At 28.8% G+C, this 17,115-nt stretch overlaps 1 protein-coding gene across 7 annotated transcripts; it reads right to left on the bottom strand.

Annotated features, from left to right (window-relative positions):
- Window positions 1-1,069: 1,069 nt before the first annotated feature.
- On the bottom strand, window positions 1,070-16,789 carry LOC145199068 (E3 ubiquitin-protein ligase TRAF7-like). 7 transcript variants are annotated; one of them, XR_016451132.1, is made up of 13 exons: window positions 16,220-16,782; window positions 15,928-16,028; window positions 14,795-14,922; window positions 13,114-13,404; window positions 8,302-8,455; window positions 8,078-8,182; window positions 5,229-5,306; window positions 3,033-3,119; window positions 2,819-2,954; window positions 2,543-2,691; window positions 2,302-2,421; window positions 1,781-1,927; window positions 1,070-1,532 (listed from the first exon to the last, which is right to left on the bottom strand). XR_016451132.1 is itself a non-coding variant. In XM_090083105.1 (12 exons), exons 1-12 carry the CDS (start codon window positions 16,683-16,685, stop codon window positions 1,877-1,879), a joined length of 1,866 nt encoding a protein of 621 aa, XP_089939231.1. In that variant the 5' UTR covers window positions 16,686-16,781; the 3' UTR covers window positions 1,571-1,876. The 7 variants fall into 7 exon arrangements, 3 of the variants coding, with proteins under 3 accessions (XP_089939233.1, XP_089939231.1, XP_089939232.1); XR_016451133.1 differs by having other exon boundaries at window positions 1,070-1,214; XR_016451135.1 differs by lacking the exons at window positions 15,928-16,028; window positions 16,220-16,782 and adding an exon at window positions 15,085-15,310.
- Between the last annotated feature and the right edge of the window lie 326 nt (window positions 16,790-17,115).

Here is a 17,115-nt window from a genome sequence, read left to right as displayed (position 1 = left end):
ATTTTGTGGCTACCATGTAAAAGCATGGGAGATTTATTATTTTCAACTCTTGGTTACTTTGAGTAAATGTAAATGGCCTGTGTCAAAATGGTGAATTAAGTTAGAATTCTAATCATCGTACACGATGCGTTCAAGCTGATGTTGAACATGACATCACAAGGAATCTCCGGATTTTTTGGATTGCATCAATCGAAAATTAAAACTTTAAATTGATACTTATTTCCATTTAAACACTGAGTAATATTTAAAAAGGTCGATCCAATCGTTCAAAAAAATGTTTAAAAGGGTCAATCCCATCGTTCAAAGGTATGTGATTTTTGCCATTTTGGGTAGCTGTTTGACAGTTAAGTCAATTAAAAGCAAAAATGTAGTTTTTATCTTTAACTCTAAACCATTGTAACTTGAGCAAAATCCTTATATTTTATTTTCATGAACAACTTGAAGTATTTCTTAAAACAACTTTTCATTAAAAAATAACTGATTTTGCACCGCCTAGGTAAATTAAAACGAAGCAATATTTTTTATTGAGCCTTAAAGTGCTCAGTTAATTTGTAGTGCGATGAAAAGTGGGATTTAATTTTTTTTCTAAAAACATTGGATACCATCTTTCTTGATAGAACTTTAAGAGGCTATAGAATAACCGTAGATACACGAAGCCACAATCGTGCCCATAGGCCATGTAACTTTTGTTTAAACTGAACCACGAACGTGGCCGCACGTGTCTTCAGATTTAAGCAATATTTTCCACACGAAGCTTTTTACTTATCAGTAAAAAGTGACAGGAGGTATTGAGATGAAGATAGGAAATCAAATTTGCGAGGCAACAATCAGATAAAATTATTTGAAATAGAAATTTTTCTCTTATAAAATGGCGAGTCTTTCCTAGATCCCGCGAAACCTAAACACCTCATACAGTTACAATTTTGGGCAAACCGACAAAAGTATAATCCGAATTTTTGCTTTTAAAAATATAGAAACTAAATCTCTATCACTGTGAATCTAATCAATTTCTTTATCTAGATCAACATGTTGTTAATTAGGAATTTGAAAAATAAATAAAGACCTTGAAAACTTTAAACTAATGTTCTATTAGCATTATTACAATTTTACGTAAAGACCCCACTAAGCGTTAACAAAACAAAATTTTAGTCTCTTGCAGTGAAATGTTAAATGGAGACGTAATCAACACCATATATAGAGAACCAGCTGGTAATCTAAAATAAAATTCAGAATAATCTACGTAACATTTTCAACAAAAAATAATAAAACACAAAGGGTTGTTTTTTCAGACTTTAATGAAGTCTGAAATTTCCAACGCATTACTTAACAAAGTTTTTGTTTAGCGCAGCACTGATTACAAAGCTAAGTTTTCGATTTATATTTTATAATTACGCACACTAGGTTAACGTTTAATGCCTCATCAAAACATTTTAAAGTCAAACATAAAAAAATTATCGAATCGTGAGTATCATGCGGCATCAGAACTGAAATATTTGATATTTAATCCATGCGAGATGCGTGACGTTAAATATCTTAAAGTAAAGAAAAACTATGTAAAGTTAAAAGGAACTTTGTACATAAAATTTGTGTATCCTTTTTTATATCATAATTCTATAAGCGTTAAAATAATAACAAAGCTATGATATTAACTATAATAGTTACTAGTAACACTAATAATAACAATAATAATAATAACAATAATAATATTAACTATACTATTAACATCATTACTATAAATTAATTTAATGCATTTAAAAAATAGAGAGCTTCATAAATTTACGAATAAAATTTTGTCATGATCGTCTTTCTTGCAAATGAAAACATTCCGTGATTAAAAAGCGTTTTTTTAGGTTATGCTGAAATTAAAGTGAAGGTACTAGACAACCATAAGATTTTTGCTGGCCAAACCTTGATAATAAAGGTAGACCTAAAAAAAAAAAAACTTTTTTTAAAAATGTCATCATACTCAAAGGCATCACGAACATTTTTTGAGAGATCATTTTGATATTTTAACAATTTTTATATAAAGTAAAAATTGACAACACAAAAATGTTTAATATGTAAAAATTTCGCAATTTTATTTTATCCGTCAAGTATATTTAACACCCATTAAATATATTTTAATACCATCCCCAACCCCAAACATACGTAACATTCGCCTAACATAATTACCACCCGCCAAACATTTAATACAAGCCAAATATATTTAATACAAACGCTGAAAAAAACAGAACCCTATTTTAAGTAACACATTGCAAATAAGAACACGCGTGCGCAACTACGCGCGCACAAATAATCCACCTTAATTTCTTGATCTTCTGATCCAGTGAACAGCATATCGCCACGTAGTGTCATACAATTCACACTTCCTTCGTGGCGACTCAAAACTTGAACAGGTAAAAGTTTTACAAGATCCCAGAGCTAAAAGAAAAATCTGATATTAAACTTCATTGAAAGCAAAACAGACCTAAAAAAAAAAAAAAAAAAAAAAACCCCCCACCCAAAATTTTTCAGACTTTAGAACACGCTAATATCTTCTCACTTGCACCGTGTGGTCATAAGAAGCTGTAAATAAAAAATTCCCACTTGGCGAGACAACAATGTCATTGATAATGCCAAGATGGGCGTTTAAAACTTTGATATGTTGATGTGTAACAACGTTATATAGGTGCGTATTTTGGTTGTATGTACCTTTAAAATAAAAAGTTCTAAGGTAGTAAAAAAGGTGAAGATAAAAACAAAGTTTAGCGAAATTTAAAAAAATTTTCCAAATTAATTAAACTAACAAAACATAGCCAATGCACTCCAATCAACTCACCTATAATCAAATAGTGGTAGGTAACGGCGAGGGAATAGACAGACCCGTGTGAGTGAGTAAGTTCTCCAAGACTTGTGAAAGGCTCTTCGGTGCTCCACATGTGAACCTTGTTGTGCGAACCACTGTAAACCGTCTTCTATGCAGAAAAAATCCAGCTAAAATGCTGATTGCCTCTTAAAACATTCAATTTAATTAAAAACATGAAAATTCATACTCTTTTAGATGCAACTGCGAATGCTCGAACCCAGTGATAAATATCTGACACGCTGTGTAAAAGCTCTAGTGTTGCTGTTCGCCAAACCTAACAGAAAAGCTGTTAAAATTAATTACATTTATCTTCACTGAAGATTTAGCTGATATTTCTGAAAAATTTTATATAAAGCAGCAAAAAATCTTCGGCTGTTCACAACGTAAATATACAATCACAACGTAAAAACTAGTGTTGTTACGGCTTTGAAATTATTCGACTGTCGACTAAATCGATTAATGTATTTTTCAAAGTCGACCAAAATCGACGAATGCATTTTTAAAGTCGACTAAAAGTCAACTTAGTCGAAATATTTGAATGAAAACTTTTATTATAATCATATACTTTAATTATATAATTATATAACTTATTTTTTAGATGCTATGAAACAAATAGAACTTTAAGAGTAAACAAAAAAACTAGGTGGTATATAATACTGTTATAATAACACGTGCTGTAGTTATATCAAGAGCATTTTCTTTGTTCAATTTTAATTCATTTAATCTCCTATATGAATAAAAATCGAATAAACAAAAACGGAAATTAAAATCACAAAGATAAGAAAAAAATACAGATGGGTACTTTATATCATTTTTCACAACAACTAAAGCAAAAAATTACCAAAAAAAAATTAACAAAAAATAATTAATAAAAAACAATGGCGTAGATAGGTGGGGGCGGATGGGGCGGCTAAACCTTTTTTTGGGGTGGCAGATTTATAAAAGTTTTTCGCATCCTTAACTGAGTACCATAACACATTACTTAACATTTTGTTTTAAAAAGCATCAACTGGTTATTATAATGAGAAAAAGAAAACATTAATGAAGTGTTGGTACATACAGTAAGCTAAGAGTTAAGTTAATAAGATACAGCAAATTAGGTTCAATGTTCAGATAATTCAGTTGAACTAAAAAAACCGCTTTGAATGATGTTCTAACACATGGCTCAATCTTTATAATTTATCATTACAAAATAAACTACTAATAAAGATATCTCTTTACTAATTGGTCAGCATCATAACAATATTAAAGGTTGATAAAATTAAATCAAGTGAAAAAATAGAAATAAGGATGTCAGGATGATTACCTGATTAAATAGACTTTTAGTCGATTAGTAAGAAACTCGTAGTCAATTAAATCGACTATTCAGTTTTTCAAAGTCAACTAAGTTCGACTTTTGACTAGTCAACTTTTAGTTGATTTAGTCAAAGTCGATAACAACACTAGTAAATATACAATCACAACGTAATATACAGTAGGACTCAAAATTTTTTGCTTTGCAATTTTAACATTTTTCATTTAAAATTGATAAAATACTTATGGTAGATAATTGATTATACTACTTTATTGGTTTTAATTGCTTTTTGTTGTTGTTGTTGTTGTTGTATATCACAACATTTAACGGAAATTGCAGGTTAATTTGGAGTTTCTAAGACAGAAGTTTGTAATAGCATTAAATCATACAAAGAGTGAAGTGGTGTATTCATCCGAAAAGCCTAACTAAATAATGAGAGAAATGAGTCAATCATCAAGGATCAACTCAAAGTGCTCAGAAATGATGATCAGTGAAAGCCAGCTACTCAACTGATTGCAAAATTGGGCAAAAAATACATAATTAACTGTGGTGCTGCAACAATGAAAAAATGTCTGCATGCCTCAGAAATTTTTGAAAGATGCATCACCAAGAAACAAAATTTAGACAATAGTTGAGAAAAATTAAAACAAGATTGACCCATTGACATTTTCTTTAAAGAAATGAACCCCATGCTAAGACCTTGTCAGGCTGTTTTTAATGAAAAAAACTACCAACAAAGCACTGATGCAATTTAATTATTTGATCATATATATATATATAAAAAAAAAAAAAAAATTAAGTGCAATGACCAATTACTATTAGAGCCAGTAGAAAATCCCGGTAAAAAAAAAATAAAGAAAACCACAAAAAGCACAGCAACAAAATGCAACATTCTTATTAAGAATTCTTTATAACTTCTTATTACAAATTCTTAACAAGAATGTGGCATTTTGCTGCTGTGCTTTTTATGGTTTTCTTCTTTTTTTTTAATAGTAAAGTTTTTAATGGTAAAGTTCTACAAGCCCTAATTATTATCCAAACATTGTGTTCACTTAAAAAATGTAAAAAAAAAAAAAATTAAAAGCATACTTTTATTGAGGAATAAGAGCCGCTAAAAATGTATTTTCCAGTTGATTGCAATGCTCCGATGACATCTGAATGTGCATCCTAAAAATATACAGGTTTGAAGTAATAAATGTCAAAATTAGGTCTAATTTAACAAGATTAACAGTATATTTAATATTATGATCCAGTTAAAACCAAAGTCTTTGTGAGTCAAATTTTAAAAAAATTAGACTTACATCAAACAACATAAACTGCTATTGTTAATTTGTGAAGCAGAAAGGTGGTGTAAATCCAACCTCCATTGCTGGCCGCATAGATAGCAGCAAAATTTGAGCACTAGACTGTATGGGCAGAATTTATTATAAACCGAAAAAAATTTGGGGTAATCTAAAACAATAATAATGTGACATACAACACTTTGGTTTTAACTGGCTCATTTACATTATAAACTGGTTCATATATCTTTTAAAGGCTGTCAAAAAAAAGTCCTATACATTAAACATATATTTTACCAGTAAATTTAATCTGTTATCCAGTGACCTATTTCCAGTAAAAACTTTTTTTGCAACAGATTAATCTCTTTTTATCCTGCAATATTTTTATGGTAGGAAAACAGGGTGTCAAAAAATGTATTTCCAGTAGGTAAAGTTTTTTTCTAGTATTCAAAATTTATGTTTTCCAGAAGAAAATATTTTTAAATTATTTTTTAAAAATATTGAATCCATTAAGTTAAGAATCCATTGAAAAGAAGAAAACTGCAAATACTTAATATAGATTTTGAAGTATAATTCCAAAGGAAGCTGGTGTCTATTATATTAAAAGAATATATACCAAATTTAATTGAATTTGCCTCTTAGATTGATATTTAATGTTGTATTTACACTAGGATCACTGATTACTATCAGGTAATATTCTTGAATCAGCTTTTTTTTAATTTTTTTTGGATTAAATGGTTTTTTATTTTATGTTTTCTTTTTTGGTACATTTGAATATTTTTAACTTTACAAGCTGGGATGTACAGTTTCAAACGTATCACTAGTCCTATTGAATACTTACAGGAGTAATTTTTAAAGAAATGAGCACATTTTGGATCTTGCCAACAGTCATTTTTCTGGTGATCTTTTCATCAAAAGTGGCATGATTATGATTTTTTTAAATCAAAAAGATTTTTTAAATTTCTTTTCTCCCAACTTAGTGCAATAATTCTTTTTCTTTACTTTCTGCAAGAAATTCTTTCTTAGATTTCTTTACTTTCTGCAAGAAATTCTTTCTTAGATTTCTTTAGTGTGCTGGAACTGTTTTGGTTGCATAACTGAGTGTTGTTATTTTTGAAAAAATCAAATTTCTTTTGCAACCAAATGATCAGTTTTCAATTATTTGCAAACCAAAAAAACTTAAAACTTTAAAGAAATTTTTGCTTTTAAAAAATTGTTCATGAAAGTTGTGCTCTGATTTAACTATTTTGCTGCATGATTTAAGCCAGCTGTTAGTGATTGGAGTGAAATGCCATAAAACTATCAAACCAATGAGAGTTCGGACTTATCCACTCTGTTTTGAATGTGAAAACAAATGTTCCTTATCCCAATCTTCAAAAAAACTGATTGATGCAAATTAAAAAAGGTTCTGGTCAGGACAACTTTTGTAATGTTTCAATATTTGTCAAAATTAATGTCCTGTTCTCTTTTTTCACTTTGAAATGCTAGTAAACATCATGAACTCTTAAACTAACTAAAACTAACTAAAAAGCTTTTTTTTTAGACATACATTCTCCAATGCTAAAACAATCAAAACACCAGTCAGAATCAAATGTTTTAACAACAAAAATTGGATAGCCATGCCAAATTAGTTATAAGTAGAATTATCATAGGTAATCTGAAACTAAATTCTCTATCATGTCACTGAATAGGACACAATAAATCCAATCCCATTTTGTTTTCAATTAGCCATTTTTCCAAATCACCTAGGCTAATATTAGTGACACCAAACTACCTTGTTCTCATTTTGGCTCATGGATGATATTCGATTGTGTTTAAAATGGCATATAAAAGTAACTTTTTAGCCATTTGTTTGTGAAGTTGTTTTGTGTAATAAAACAATTCCATGCTTGCTGTACATCAATTAAATTTTTTTTTTGTTTGTTTTAAAAATCAAAGCTTCCCTTTTTTTTTCTTTTTTCAAAAATATTTCGACTTCATTTAAATTTTCTAACTTGCATTCCAGTTCCTTTAGCTAGTATTTTTGGAGAATCTGCCAGTGAATCAGAGCTTCACTTTCTGATGAATATTGAAGAGCAGGTTTCATAATGCATTAAGATTAAAAGAAATTTAAATATTTATTAGTTTCTACTTAAGAAATGCATTTTGATACAAATTATGGCATACCATAAATGGCTGTTTTTTCATATGTATATTTTAACATAAATCAAATGAATAAATTTACTATATAAAAATAAATTCCTCAAACAGGAAAATAAGTAAAAAAGCAGAAAGTAAGTTTTAGTGGTATATGACTATAATTTGAACAGCAATATTGAAAATAGGTTCAAAATTTGATGCTGAAAAAAAAAGATTACATTTTTGTGTCAGGAATTTATAAGATTATAATAAGATTATAATAAGATTATAATATGATTATAATATGATTATAATATGATTATAATATGATTATAATATGATTATAATATGATTATAATATGATTATAATATGATTATAATATGATTATAATATGATTATAATATGATTATAATATGATTATAATATGATTATAATATGATTATAATATGATTATATATGATTAGACTGTAATAGTTAAAAAAATTCATGAAGTAGAAATTGAACATTGAAAACTGTTAACTTTTAAATAACTCATTTACCTCTCTTGAAGAAAGCAACTTCAAATTATCTGTATCCCAAACTTTAATTGATTTATCACTGCCAGCACTATATAAATAGCGACCAGATGTGCACATGGCATGGATCTTGTGAGAAAAATATAAGACTTTAAAACTTGTACAAAATATGAAAAATGAGAGAACAATTATTAAAATACTTTTAATGTTTAATAATTATAATGCAACAAAATAATCTTAACAACAACCTCTCCAGTGTGACCAGTAAGAGTGGCAATACATCCTTTAGAATTTTTCATATCCTTATCTTGAATATCCCAAACTTTTATAGATTGATCAGCGCCTCCACTGAATACATACATTCCTTTTGAAGCAATTGATCGTATTGTACCATTATGACCTCTAAGAAAAAGACAATAAAACAATCATGATCACAGAAAAGATAAATTTTTTAAACAAGGTAAATCTTCATAATTCCATCTAAAATGTATAGAAATGGCAATTAATTCAAACAAATCTTATTTTTGTAATCATGACTGCAATGCTTTGAGACTTATTTGTAATGAGAAAAAAAAGGTAATTTTTTTTGTCCTTGAAAATCCTTGAAACAAGCCCTTTGTGACCAAGATCAAAGATAGAATCAAGAGGAACCCTCTCAAGATCATGAGTTGAGAAAAAACATAAAAGTTGAGGAAGTCCCAGATGACATCAAATTCATTCACCAGACTAAACACCCAGATAATGGTGTTAGGCTAGGTTGCTTCCAATGACCACAAGATGCTGCCAATATTTTTGCCTTCTGATTTCAGAATGGGAGCTAAAGAGAACTTGGACAAAAAAGTGTATGAAGCATGACTCCTGAATTCCAAAGCAAAGCCCAATAAATTAATTTTTCAATACAAAATCTTCAAAAACATAAAACTAGGGAAAATTTTCCTGCTGAGAGTGCAAACTTCCTGAAATATCTTTTTCAACTATTTGACATAGTACATGACGATGCCAGGTATATTTTACAACAAGACAGATGTATGACCAGAAAAATTATTATGGAAGATGTTTAATTTTTAGAAATCTTGCCAAAAAATGGTGGTCTTGATATATATATATATATATATATATATATATATATATATATATATATATATATATATATATATATATATATATATATACACTTAACCACAAGATTAACACACCACTTATACATTTTGATTTATTTTAATTGTCTTCAATATATTTTGACAAACATACTAAGAGTAGGACACATGCACACAATTATTTCGATGATAATAAAATTGACTCTGAGGATGGTAAAAAAAAAAAAAAAACTAAAACAAAAAATATGATTCCTTTAACAAAATGAAGTAAAATGATTATTAGTGTTATGTACACTAATACAGCTTAAGTTAAAACATTTTTGACATATCAATAATTAGTGTTACCACCACTTGATGTTATTACAGCCTAAAAGTGCAGTGACATACTTTCAATTAGAGATCTAATTGTTTCTTGAGGGATATCTCACCACACATGGATAAGACTTTGTTGCAGCTCATCTAGGCTATTAGGTGGTGGATGTTGGCTTCTACCTTGGTGTCCTAGTATGTCCCAAAGATGAACTATTGCGTTCATATCTGGACTGCAAGCTGGCCACTCCAAAACTTGAATATTAACATTATTTAAGTATTCAGTACCAATATGTACTGTATGTGGTCTAGCATTATCCTGCATATAAAGCAATCCATCTCCAATGTACAGTGCAAAAGGTACTACAAAAGGTTCTAAAATGTCTGCTATGCATTGTTGAGAAGTCAGACATCCACCATCAACAATAAAAAGCTCTGTGCGAGCTGTTAAAGATATTCTGTCCCATACCATCAATGAGCTGCCTCCATATAAAGTAGTTTCTTGAATGTTACAAGTGAAATATCTTTCATTTTGTCTTCTGTACACTCTTGGACAGCAGTCAGAACTTACAAGATAAAACCATGACTTATCTGTAAATAAGACATGCCCCCAATCATGCAATTTCCAATTCATGTGCCCCCTTGAAAAAGTCTTAAATTTAAAGCACAAAGTCTTCTTCTTATGGTATTTTGACTAGCAGTTTCATGAACCTCAGCAAGTTATATTTGGAGACTTCGTGCAGTAGTGAACTGTTCTCTCAGTGTTTGAAGCATTAAAAATTGGTCCTGCACGGTATTGGTAGCTCAGGGTCTGTCTTGGCTAAGTTATCTAGCGTGATCGTTGGTCTGTACAAACCTTTATAGAACCCTACCAACTGTTGTATGAGATACTTCAAATCTTCTACCCAGTCCGTGATTTGTTAATCCTTCATTGGACATAGTAACAATTGCAACACATTCATCACAACTTAAATATCATCTAGAACGCTGCATTGCGAACAGGTGTGTTGCTCAAATGACAGTTATCTTTTCTACTGTTAAAACAATTTAAAGGAAAACATACTTTTCTTTTAGAAGTCAGGTTTAATTACAGCAAAACATGTTACTTATGAAAAGCTGCAAAGATCCACCACAAGTGAAGGAAATGGTTGCTTTTACAAAAAAACAATAAATTTCAAAAGGTAGGTAGCAAATTCCAACAAAACATAAAAAGGGACATAAAAACATGACAAATTTGACGCTTACAATGACACATGCAGATAAGCCATCTAACTTGTATAGATTAAAGAAAGACGAGTACAAAAAGCTGATCACTAACTCCATAACATTTAGTTATAAAAAGGTTAATAACAACCTAGCGTATGGTTAATAAATCCTACAAAAAACGAGTTGGGAAAAATAAGCAAATCTATCTTAGACAAAATAAACAAAAATATAAGGGGCACGTTGAATCTAAATCAATGGAAGAACACATATAATGTAAGAAATTGGTTTAAAAGTATTCAAGATAAGAAACTAAAAAAATTTGTGGTTTTCGATGTTAACAATTTTTATCCATCAATTAATGAAGAAATTTATGAAGAGCTGCTGAGAATAGTGATATCTTTCACTGAGAAACACATTTGTATTACAGCTGAAGAAAAAAGAATAGTCTACCACTGTAGAAAATCTCTTCTGTTTCATAGAAATGAGAGATGGATGAAAAAAGAATGCAGTCTATTTGATGTAACAATGGGTGCATTTAATGGAGCTGAAGATTGCAAATTAATGTGCATATTTCTGTTAGATAAGCTATCATTCACTTATAATAAAATATTTTTAGGTATTTACAGAGTCAATGGTTTGGCGGTTTTCAAAAATCTAAGTGGCCCAGAATCAGAAAGAATTAAGAAAACAACCACAAAAATTTTCTAAAGATTATGGATTAAATATTACCATCAAGTGCAACCTAAAAACTGTTAACTATCTGAATATCACTTGAAACAATTCCACTTATCAACCCAATAGTAAGCCAGAGAATCAAATAAACTATATACATAAGGAATCAAACCATCCTCCAAATATTAGGCAAATACCCATTTCATTACAACACAGATCATCAAGACTTTTATCCAGTGAGAAAATATTCAACAAAGCAATTAAGTGTTATGAAGAATCAATAAATAAAGCAGATTATAGTTATAAATTAAAATATAATAATACTCCTAATAAAATCAACAAGAAATATAATCGCAAGCATTACATTATATGGTTCAACCCACCATTTAGTAAAAATGTCATCACAAAAGTTGGTAAATCATTTCTTGGTTTAGTAGACAAGGATTTTCTAACAAAGCATATTTTGAACAGGATATTCAACAGAAACACTTTAAAAGTTTGTTACAGCCGCATGCTGAATTTAAATCCATAATAAACTGACATAACAACAAAATCATCGACATAATTGCAGATCAAAATAAGAATCCTGCAATTGTATCAGCAGGTTGCATTGTCCCGTAAATAAACTTTGCCTGACTGAAAACACACTATAAAAAGCTGTTATTTCTCCCAACCTTCCGAACTATTTGGATAAAGTATATAAAGTATATAAGTGAACCACCTTTTAAGTTATGATATGCAAACCACATTAAGTCATTTAATACTGCAAGGTACAAAAACAACACTGAAGTATCTGAGGAAGTGTGGAGTATAAAGGAAAAAAATGGAAAACCATTAATCAAATGGAGTATAATCAGAAAATGCTAACCACACTATCAACCAACCACAAGAAGATGTACCCTATGCTTAAATAAAAAAACTGAAATTGCTATCTATGGGGGCTCAAATTTATTAAACAAAATACAAAAGCTGGTAAGTAAGTGTAGGCATATGAATAAATACATGCTGGCATCATTTGATAGTAAAAACTAATTTGAAGCCACTAATAAGAACAATTCCTTTTTAACAACACTTTAAACGGTTTTTCCCTTTTCTTTAATGTTTTCTTCTGTAACATTTTTTTCATTATGTATTTTTGCTGATGATTGCCGGTACGCGGGTAAGTGGGTTTTCATTTGGAGAAAACAAAAAAAGTTTGAAGACTTATAGACTTATGCAACAAACTAATTTCGTAATTTTTGTTAGGTTTTAAATTTAGTTTAACCTATTATATAGTTTCGTTTTTTTTAAACACAATAAAGGTTTGTTAGAAGGTAAACAACATGAGCCGCAGCAAATCCTCAAAATGGTGACCTTTTGTGACACCACTGGTTTTCCTCTTGCAAATATAGATTTTATTTTTATCATTAAAATAACATTCAACATAATACTTAAAAAGCACAACTGTAAAGTTGGGTCTCAAAACTTTTCACTCTGAACCATAAACATGTTTAGGGGGTGGGACAAAGGGGCCATAGAAACCCCACTTAAGGATAATGGTCTCATGCTTCCAGTTTAACATTTTGTTGCATTTTCTGTAACATTCTGTTTAAAAGTTTTTATTAAACTTTTATTTAAATTATTTTGTTAACCCTTTAATCCCCAACACCCCCACATGGGATAGGGGAAATAACTCAAAAAATCCAAAAATATGACATCACTGTTTTAAATATATATATACACACACAATTAATTGGAATAAGTATTTAACTGTGATATAGAACTTTATAACTTTACCTAAAAGTTCCTACACATTTGAATGATAATGGCATTTTCCACATCTCCATTTTTGGTTCAGAGAAGCTAAACATATGAGCAGGTCCAGTCGAAACAGATCTTGAACGTGTAGAATCTAATGTATTTAATCCCATTGTTGAAACTGTCCGTCTATAATTTTGTGAAGCTGATATATCAGTAAAAGATTTAGAATTATGGTGATCATTAATATTCTGGGTATTAGGAATACAAAGAAGTTTTTCAATGGTCTGTGAAAGCTTTTCCACTTGTATTGATAAATTTATCACATTGCTAAAACCAATAAAGAAAAAGTTAAATGGAAAACTTCATGCTTCATTTACAAAAGTTTTTCTACTTTTGTTTACATAGTAATAAAAAAAAAATAAAAAGGATAAAAAAAAAAAATTTGAAAAATTTAACTTTAACTTGTGTAAATATTTTGTAAACTATATTAAATACATAACACATGTTTAAAGATACCAAAAGTTTAAAGTTAAGCTAAGTTAATCTTCTGAGTTAAAAGTTTAAAAACCTCTTTAAAGATATCATAAAAATGTGGAAAGTTTAAAACTAGTGTCAAAAAGCAAACTGCTATTTTAAAATAACAGAATGAAAAAAAATTGGGAACATGTTATCACAGCAAAGCTGAAAATATCAGACTTCTGTAAAAATAAATCTGTATCTTTTCCGTAAAAATAAATCTGTATCTAATCTATTCTGTTTGGTTAAGTCATTGTCAGAAAACCATTAGTTTCACCTCAAAAATAGGATTGAAAATACTAGAACAGGCCCTAGCTCATTATGAATGGACTTTAGAGTAACAAATTCAAGCTTGAAGTATTTAAAAAGAATAGCTTATGTTTGACCAGAGTGCGTGGTGCCTACATTGAGTCATGGTGGGAGAATTATCTAAAGTTAATGGTATAGTGAAAAAAGAAAAACACAATAGAATTCTTGAACAAAATGCAGATCTATCTGGGTGACAATTCAATGGTGCTGGATTCATATTCAACAGGACAATGATCCAAAACATTGCTCCAAACTATGCAGAGACATAGTTTAGAGCCATAAATCAATTCTAATGTTTGTCTGATTTTGCAAACAACTTATCATATTAATATATTCATTAACTTAACTTTTTAAATTTTTTCATAATTTTACGTCTTGAACCTTTCGCTGGCAGTGTATACTTTACACTGCGCACTTTTTTTTTTGAAACAGAATTAGTTCTTGAAATAAAAAATTTGAGGATACAAAAAAAGTCTACTGAATTCAATTTTAACACATTTGCTTTGTTAAACAATTCAATGTTCAAGTTATTTCCAATCCGACATGAGCCATCGATGGCTGTAAACAACAGATTTATAAAAAAATGTGCTAAACAATTTTAAGTTCTAGAGCTTTAAATTAATCTTTTAAATAAATCTTTTAATTGCAATAAATTCTGTAATTTAACTGGGGTATGCATGCTTGTTTGCAAAAAAGTAAATAAAACATTAACAGGTAGATTTTGCATGTTTCATTTGTAAGTTATTTTGCAAGTTTACCAACAAATTTTAGTTTTAATGAAGCAAATAAAAATGCATAAACTACATTTTTGTTTGCTTTTAAATTATTGTTAATGATATAATATAATTTATTTCTCTTTGGCAAGCTTTTTAAGTATAAATTAACAATAAACCTGTTACATTTTTCTAAATTACTGATAATCTCCTCTTTTGATTTCTCTAACAAGCCAACTCGCTCATTCAAATTTTTTACAGCTTTAACAAGATACTTTGCTTGGAAACCATCATTGGTGTTGTCTCCCTATGTAAACCAAAGAATATTTTATCTTAATATTTTTATGTGCAAGAATATTGAAGTTTTATAACTTTTTACTTACAGAAAAACAGTAAAATGTTAAAAATATTTTAAAATAATCACAAAAATTATTGGTAAAATGTAAATTCAATAGAAAAAGATTTTTACTTAGAAGATCATTTCCAAAGTATGAAAATTAAAGTGTGCCTTTCTACAATCACTGCAGAGTTTCTCACCAGGTAAAAAACCAAACTATTTGTCCCGAAAGACTAAAAACTTTAAAAAGACTTTTAAAAAAATTAAATATTATTTACTTAAACATTTGTAGCTTAAGATAATAATTTAAATATTAAAACATACTTAAATATTAAAACATATTTAAATATTAAAACATATTTAAGTATTAAAAAAAAATTTCCTATTTTAATTTTGAAGCCAACTTTTAGTTTTTTTAATTTTTCTTGCAAAATGATTTATTTTTATTTAATTAATTTTAGCGTATTGTAGTTAATTAATGATAGTTAATTGATGTAGTTAATTGATGTAGTTAATTAATGATAGTTAATGCAGTTAATTAATAAGAAAATGATTGAGCAATTTACATAGTTAGAAAACTTTCTTAACACGAAATGAAAAATAAATATAATCTGTATATATGATACATTTGTTTGCAATCATCTGTATATATGATACATTTGTCTGCAACCATCTGTATATATGATACATTTGTCTGCAATCATCTGTATATATGATACATTTGTTTGCAATCATCTGTATATATGATACATTTGTTTGCAATCATCTGTATATATGATACAGTTTTCTGCAATTGTTAGGAAAGATACTAAAACAAAAATAACTGTAAGAAATACCAATAGGTGATCAATAGACAGTATCATTTTTAAAAAATTTTAAAAATTTAAATTTTCCATTTATTAATAACCTTAACAATATATTATTCATAACGAAAAAAAACTTTTATAAACCATAAGTCATTAATGATAAACATACATCAATCTGAGATAATAAATCCCATTCAACTGTAGTTCCTAAGAATGGACACTCACGCATATGTTGTTGAAGTTTTTCTTCTCCTCCACGGAACTCACAGCCTAAAAACATCACTTGGATATAAAAATTTGCATGTTTAAGTAGATTATAGTTATAAAACTTTAAACCTATTAAAACATTTTTGAAAAGTAGGATGCAGTACTTGGTGTGTTTAAAAGCAAAATATAGAAAAAAACAACCCTCAAATTTAAAGATTAAAAATTTGGTAAACAAATTAAAAATTTTTTTGCACCTTTTTCAGCAAATTTGCAGCGCTTGTATTCACAAACTTTAAGATGATCATCGAAATGCATTTTTCTAAATTTTCCACAATGATTCGAACTGTTAGGACAAGGTATCCATGCACTCATACATGACTCTTCATGTATGTTGCGCTGACCAAGCATTATCTGTTCTTGGCAGCCCTCTTCATCTATTTGAAATTCATCTTCAGAATCAACCCTATACAATGTATGACGACACCATATCAAAAGATCTTCTAATTGACCTTTCACAGCGCGATTTGCTACAATAACATTTGAACCAACAACAGTGTCATCTAGTGGACAACTTATATTTGATGAATTCTCAACACATTTTCGGCAAAATGTATGCCCACAACATGTTGAAATTACTGGATCATTGAAGAGCTTTGCACAGAGAGGACAAAAAAGAGAATTTGAAGGGGGAATAACAAATTTTGTAGGTAACTGATCCATTTTTATCTTTCCATTTTAATAGTCTTAGATATCTTTATATGGAGAGAAATAACTAGCTAATTTCACTACACCTAAAACAGATCAAAAAATTATACTACCCTGCAAATTTAAAATTCAAAATGTTTTATTTTAAGAAAAATACAACAATGCATAAATGCTACTTTTCAACTAATGCTATTTTTTTGTACTTTTGCTTGAAGTGTTTAATTCATATTTATATATTAAAATCATCATACTTATACATTAAAATCATTGTATTTATACATTATCATATTGAAAAATATGAATGGTTTATCATTTCATTAAAAAACATATGTGAAAAAAGATGAGAACAGTATTAGAAACAACAAATGGTAAGAAGTATAACGTATTTAATGTCATTTTTGTACAAAGAAATTATAAGGTCACTTGTAATGCAATGGTTAAGTTT

This window comes from Hydra viridissima, unplaced genomic scaffold (assembly GCF_058129835.1).
Source record: "Hydra viridissima isolate aposymbiotic clone 2 unplaced genomic scaffold, HvirCarnegie_v1 scaffold_3, whole genome shotgun sequence".
Lineage (NCBI taxonomy): Eukaryota > Metazoa > Cnidaria > Hydrozoa > Anthoathecata > Hydridae > Hydra > Hydra viridissima.
This window is presented reverse-complemented; position numbering and strand designations above follow the sequence as displayed.